Here is a 6,750-nt window from a genome sequence, read left to right on the forward strand (position 1 = left end):
GGAAGCGGTTTTTTTTTTTTTTTTTTTTTTTTGCTTGCCCTGTCGGCTTTTCTTTCTTCTGCGATTCATTTTTGCCCGAAATAAAGGGGGGGGGAGGGGGGGGAGGGGTGCGAAATGTGAAGCACAAAACACATTCTAAGCTTGATAAACTTTGGATACAGCAATTGGCCATCTGACAAAAATTCGGATTTCCACTTATGGTCACCACTGATAATTTGCAAATGAATTTTGTGTTGGGTTTTCATCAGGGTTTATGTCTGGAAAGAAAAAAACAGTTTTTGTTCATCCTATTATCTAGATATAGCCGGCAAACTTCTTCTAAATGTTTCCGTCAAGCTAAAAACTCGTTCCAGATGAAGACATATTCTCGCTGATACCTCGTTGGTTGATCGAGTTTTTAACAATATACATAACATAACAAATGCAGACAGAAGTTAAACCTCTGGTATAGCAAATCGCGGTAGTTCCTCGTGCGTTTTTGAACATAGAGGTGTCTGTGAGACTAGTTCCAAGACTTAAACGTCATGAACTCTTATCGTCGATCTGTGCAACAAAGACGTCCAATGAACGTAACACATTGAAACTCGGGAAGGCCAACCTACAAAGTTCTAAATGGGGAGGCTCCGCCCCGAGGTCCAACCCCTAACCCTTTTGAACACCATTTCGACAGAAAAGCTACGCCTTTCGTATACCTTTAATTGAAAAAAGGGACCCTTTTCACATACTTTCATAACTATCCCGTGTAAAAAGTGAAGCCTTGGAGCCGACTGGCTAATAGCTGCCGGAGCTCATCCCGGTCTCTGTGGCATGAAGCGGTTAGGAGTATTTCTACTCCCCCTGGACGGGATGCTAGAACATCCCAGGTCACTCCTCCGCGATTTGTTAGGTTTCTCCAACAATTCGTCGGTACCCATTTATACTCCTGGGTGGAGAGAGGAACTGTGAGAGTTAAGTGTCTTGTCCAAGAACACAACACAGTGTCCCCGGCCAGGGCTCGAACCCGGACCGCAAGATCTGAGGACGAACGCACTAACCACGAGGCCACCAAAAACGTAAGCCCTTCTTGTCATTTTTAAGTATTGCCTATTAAATGAAATGATATAGCCATAAGTTGCGTCTGCTTGAAATATTTTTATAAAAGGCCCTTTAAAATAGCTAAATGGCAAATTTTTCTACCCTTTCATGTACTTCAACTTATGAAATCCTTTCGCTTTTATATACGTGAAGCCTGAAAACAGTGACCCTTTTGGGCGGAGCCTCCCGTATAAGCCATTACAGGGGGTTGCAATTTGTCAAGGTGATCAAAAAGGTCATATTTTGTACTCGAAATGTAAAAGTATAGAATATCAGCAATTTTTGCATTCTAACATGTTCCGTTACTTATTAATTTGTTAATTTGAAAGTCGCAAGTTGTTCATAACGGAGACAGCTAATGAATACAGATCTGACTGTTGGCCTAAATGCTATGCAACATGCAATGATTTAAGGGGTGCAACAGTGTGCAATCTCATATACACTTGTGCCAAGTTCTTCAGAACTAGAACTGTTCCTGTGATCAAATCATTTTTGCAGCATTGTCGAACTAACTAAAACGATAGAAGATGTGGTCGCCAGTTGTATGTCCGCCTCGCATCGGCATTGGAATACATCCGTAAAAGCCCGGCGAAATTTCTCGCTAAAGAAGCTGTAGATGAAGGGATTGCAGGCCATGGAGCAGACAGCCAGCACAGAGGCGATGTTGATTAGCAGGATGTAGCCATCGGTGGGTTGGAACTCAACGAAACTCGAAACGACAACTATAACCTGAAACGGGAGCATGCAGACCAAGAACGCTACAATCACTGTCAGAAGCATGTAGGCTGTCTTTCGCCTCTTCTTCTGTCTGTGTACCGTGTAGATGCGGTGCGAGCTGCGCCCTTCATTGCTGGTTGAGCCACTCTCCTCCTCGCTTAGAACTGGTTCCGGTTGCCACAACGTGCGTATGATTATGACGTAGCTTGAGCAGATCACCACTATCGGTATGGCAAACAAAGCAATGAAGGCAACCACTGTGTAAATGCGATTCCCCACCAGTCCCCCTTTGCCAGTCCAATCTTCTTGACAATACTTGAACGGTGGGATGTCTATGATGGTGACTACAAATGCTTGAGGAGCAGAAATGGCACATGACACCAGCCAAGTGAAGACCATCACAATTAAGGTTCTTCTGTAGGTCGTCCGGGAAGCCCGAACGGCGAAGGGATTTACGATGGCTTGATATCTGAGAGGAAATGTCATTTCAAAGAGTTAATCAAGGCAAGTTTCCCTACCTATGCCCGTTCTTGATCTCGCGAGATTCGATGACGTAGACTACTGAGCAGGCCCTGGTACAGGGATTCAGCCCAGTAGCCCTATACTATTACTAGCCGTCACTAAGAGATTAAGCGACCAAGTTCAAACTAGTAAAACCTATATGGGGAGTGCCAAGAAAAATGAAAAACAAGCACCCTGCCGGACGACGATATTAAAACTCCAAAGTATTCAAGAGGAAGAGATACAATTTTCAGTTTCCCTGAATTTCAGATAGTTAGCAGCTGTACAGTCTGTAAAAGAAATCCTTCTATAAAAGAGATGGTCATACGACCAAGAGCCCATCACCCTAAAACCTCCCATGTTTGATTGCATCATTAAGGAGCATGACTGTTGGCTTCTGCAACTTCACCGATATGCATCAAAAAAAGAAAAACGCTTATTACGTGGTACAGACCGCGTCAGTGCTTGATCTCTACAGCAATTTTGATGAATATAATTTGGATGTATATTATGGACTGCCGGGAATAGGAATGTGCAAAATTACGGTCTCTTGAAAAGCAGGCACCATCTAAAGTCTATCAGTTGTTGGGAATAAGTTTACAAACTCAGGTGCCCCTCATCATCTGTCTCATCACTAGTGCCGGTCAAATTAGTGTTTTGCATTTTGCTCCTTTCCGTGAAACTCTACTTCGGCCGAGGCGCCTGGGAGCAAGACGAGATAGGCGGCTTTTGGAGGGGTGGAGGGGGGGGGGGGGGTAGGGACTCAGCAACGAGACAAAAAGTAGACCAAAGGAACAAAAGGGAGTTGAACGAAGCACCAAAATGCTGAGGGCCTTGGGATGTAACTCAAAGGCTTCCTAATTCGTGTTATAACTACAGTTTGCTTTTATTTACCTTTCCAAGGCCAGCACAACCATAGTGTAAATAGACACCGACGTCGAAATTGAAGAAATCAGCCCCGATGCTCGACACATGAAACCTCCAAGAGGCCAGTAGTGCGGCGAGATCTCCAACGCTAGCAGCGTTGGTATAGAGATGATTGTGGACAACATGTCCGAGATAGCCATGTTGAGAAGAAACAGGTTTGTCACAGAACGCATGTCTTTTCTCTTGAAGACAACGATACAAACCAGAGCATTGCCTAAAAAAGGAAAACAGCAAGTAAACAAATGAATAATTACTGACTACATAGATATTATTGGCCTATGTATTTCCAGAAATTGAAGATTTTACAAGAAAAAGGAGTTTTACTGAGAAAGAACTGAGCATGATTCAGAAAATTGTTGTCAACCTCGGTTTCTCGAACATTTCAAGACTTTCAACTCCTACTAACGTACCTACCTACCTAGCCTCCCCCCATCCCCGATGCAACCCTGATGTCTTCAGCAGTGGGATGTTTCTTATGAGAAATATCATGGAATGCAAATAGTTAGAAATACTGTTGAAGGCAAACATGAAGACGTTTTTTTTTTTTTAAAAAAAATAAACCTGAAGTAGCCAAGTTTAATACAAACCGAGGAAAGAAATTTAAAAACGCTGTCGGTCACCAGCTCCACTTGGTGGCGGGGGAGGGGTCAGTGGGGGAGGGGGGTAAATAAAAAATTGTCAGTTGAACAAAGATAGTCAGATTATCGAGGAACCCAAGTACACCTTTGTAACCGCGTCTGCTTGCACGCAAACAAAGACATTGCACAGCCGGTGAAATTACTGCTCTCAACCTATTTACATATCATCAAGAGAAAACGAGGTAGATCATGATCTCTTGATGTCACTGATTGGTTGAAAGTAGGAATAGGGCAACTGATGTTTCTAATTGGACAGGTGAGCAAAATCTTCTTGTTTAGAAAATAAAGTAAACTTTCGTGCAGAAAGAAGCTTTCTAAGGAGGACCGCTAAATCATTTGAATAGGCTATGTATATTGAAAACATGTTAAAAATTTGGTCACTCTCAGGTGATTAATTTAGGACGGGATACGATCAAGGTCTTTAAGTGGTAACTTTTCTTCTGGGAATTTGCTACAATTTTTCTTCATTTCGAAGACGTTAAGTTTGTACCAGAACAGTCAAAATCCCGGTAACTGGTTCATCCGGACATTTCTGCTACAACAGTTTCGTTTCCGTGTGTCAAAGTGATCTTTCAGTCTGATTTCTTGTGGTCCGGACACAGCTCAGTACATCCTCAAACAAATTGAACAATTCGCCGTATTACAATGAGATCAGGAACTGTTGTTCCCTAGCTATTTATTCCTCGAATAAAACGCTAGAATCGATAATGAGATTAACATTTTCAACTTCTTCGTATAAGTAGATATTGTTACTCCATCATTCTTTGCATTCCTAAGTCTCTAACTCTGCGCTCGTCTTTGTTTTTACTCACTAATTTGTAGAAACTCCTAAAAACATTTTCTCACTTACCGATGACAGCGACAAGAAAAAGAACACCGTACACTATGGAAAAAGCTGCTACTTTCCCCACTGGGGAAATAGGAACCTGATCTTGACCACTGCCTTTACAACTGTTTTGGAGCTCGGAATCGTCGGGCTGTGTTGAACAGTTTTCATTGAACATTTCCACCTTTGGAGAGCTCTCTGTCTTTTGCAATAATAGAATGTCTGTTGTCCGATCTATGTCAACTTCCCCGGTGGAAACCAAACTATTTGAAAGTGATTCCCGTGTAAATATTTTCAGAGTTGGTGCTGCAGTGAAACACTAGGGTACAACGCAAAACTGTCTTCACTCACAAAGGGCTGTTCCCGAAACACCACAGAGTAGAAAAATAAGGATAAAACTTGTCGATTTGACCAAACGATGACGCACGCTTTTTATCTCTTACCGCAACATCTTTCCTCCTTTAATGTTTAGTTGCTAAATAGAGATTGAATAGATTTATTGTAATGATTTCATTCTTTTTTACCTCGACTCTATTGTTCTTGGATGTCAAAACAGTTTGCATGCTTCGTTTTGTTTGAATAGAGTGGTCTGTGCAATGACTTTGTCAAAACCAAATCCAAACAACTTCGCCAGCGCAAACTAAGCATTCGACCAACCAGGGTGCTCTACATACAATGAATAATCAGAAAAGCCAATTAAAAAGGCCGCAAAGTGGCATGAAACAACACAAACGTTTTGCACTTTTCCCTGATAATTGGCAAAAATAATGGCTTGGACAAACAAACCTTCACCTCCACAGACTCAATGCTTCATTTATTTAAAGGTTCAGGGTGCTTTACACTCTTTGTCTATATCTGCCGCCTTGCGCATGCTCGCGGGTAAAATTAAAGGAGATGGAAGAAGTCCTATCAGCTTTGTGGGACGTTCTGTTAGCACCTTCATCAAAAGTCAGCTGTCTTGAATAAGGACCTGGTTCCCGCTTGTCTCATTGTTGCATAATTAAGGTAAACCAAACGGCCGAAAGTTAAGTCAAAAGCTAACTTCATTTATTATTTTGATATAACGAACGATATTCTTTAGCCTGGCCAAAGTTACAGGTAAATGTATAGAATAGAACCTCGATATAACGAACGTTGACGTAATGAAATCTTCGTTTATAGCGGACTACAATCCGGAAGTCCAAACGTAAAATTTACCCCGATAAATGGCAACAAGTCAAGAGACTTTCTGCGCTCCCTACCTTGACTACCTTCAGTGGAGGACACACTTTTGCGGATGTTAGCGAAACGGTACAGAAGCAATCAGAAATCTACATTGGTCTACCCTGGAAGAATTCTTTGATTAATTATGCATCCTCTGTAGCAATTTTCAGTTTTCAGTAGCATTCAGGAGTTTTAAAGTTTGTCATGTGCACAGATTTAAACTCGCATCCTGAGAAACCCTTGGCAATCATTGTAAGGTGTGTACAGTATACGCTATTATTATATGGCTAGCTCCGTGAGCGGGGAAGATGAATCAAATCCTGTGCTGTGATTGACTACCCGAACGGGCAAGATGGAGCTATCTTGCCCGCTCGGGACTACCCGCCGCTTCCCGCAAGAAAAATTTCCCACAAAGCCATATAATAAATCCTTTATTGACCAAGCTTGTTCGGTCAAGATGGTCGTTCGTTTCGAGTTTATGGACCTCGACGGCATAAACACGCAAAAAAAGAACTTGGCCAATATCCAGCCATCTTGACCGAACAAGCTTGGTCAATAACCCATATTTATAACCCACCCATTAATTTTGGCGCGATTTTATTGGTTGCTTTACGTCACGTGGTGAAAACTGACAGGACAGTTATCACGCAATAACCCCCGCCTGCGTCAACATTTGTCCTCCGATTGTTTCCGTCGAAGAGAAACACAATCAGCACAAGAATTTCAAATTTTCCTTTCCCTTATTTAACATGGAAGGAAACCAAAGTCGTTTTGTTGAGTCTAGCGATAGTGATATTAAATACCTCGTCGCAAATGCTGTTCCGGAAACATCAAGTTTTTGAGTTTTTGATCTAAGGGACGTTA

The 6,750-nt window shown here is 42.1% G+C and overlaps 1 protein-coding gene across 1 annotated transcript; it reads right to left on the bottom strand.

The window, feature by feature from the left end:
* Positions 1-101: 101 nt before the first annotated feature.
* LOC145463967 (orexin receptor type 2-like) lies at positions 102-6,635 on the bottom strand. Its single transcript, XM_081447764.1, has 3 exons — positions 4,708-6,635; positions 3,187-3,433; positions 102-2,260 (listed from the first exon to the last, which is right to left on the bottom strand). Exons 1-3 carry the CDS (start codon positions 4,859-4,861, stop codon positions 1,561-1,563), a joined length of 1,101 nt encoding a protein of 366 aa, XP_081303890.1. The 5' UTR covers positions 4,862-6,635; the 3' UTR covers positions 102-1,560.
* Positions 6,636-6,750: the final 115 nt, after the last annotated feature.

The sequence above is a fragment of the Orbicella franksi genome, chromosome 12, assembly GCF_964199315.1.
Source record: "Orbicella franksi chromosome 12, jaOrbFran1.1, whole genome shotgun sequence".
Taxonomy (NCBI): Eukaryota; Metazoa; Cnidaria; class Anthozoa; order Scleractinia; family Merulinidae; genus Orbicella; species Orbicella franksi.

Coding starts and splice junctions, on each gene's coding strand:
- LOC145463967 (XM_081447764.1), bottom strand. CDS start 4,861: ATGTTCAATGAAAACTGTTCAACACAGCCCGACGATTCCGAGCTCCAA. Junction 3,434..4,707: donor TTTTCTTGTCGCTGTCATCG/GTAAGTGAGAAA, acceptor TTCCTTTTTTAG/GCAATGCTCTGGTTTGTATC. Junction 2,261..3,186: donor GTTGTGCTGGCCTTGGAAAG/GTAAATAAAAGC, acceptor ATTTCCTCTCAG/ATATCAAGCCATCGTAAATC.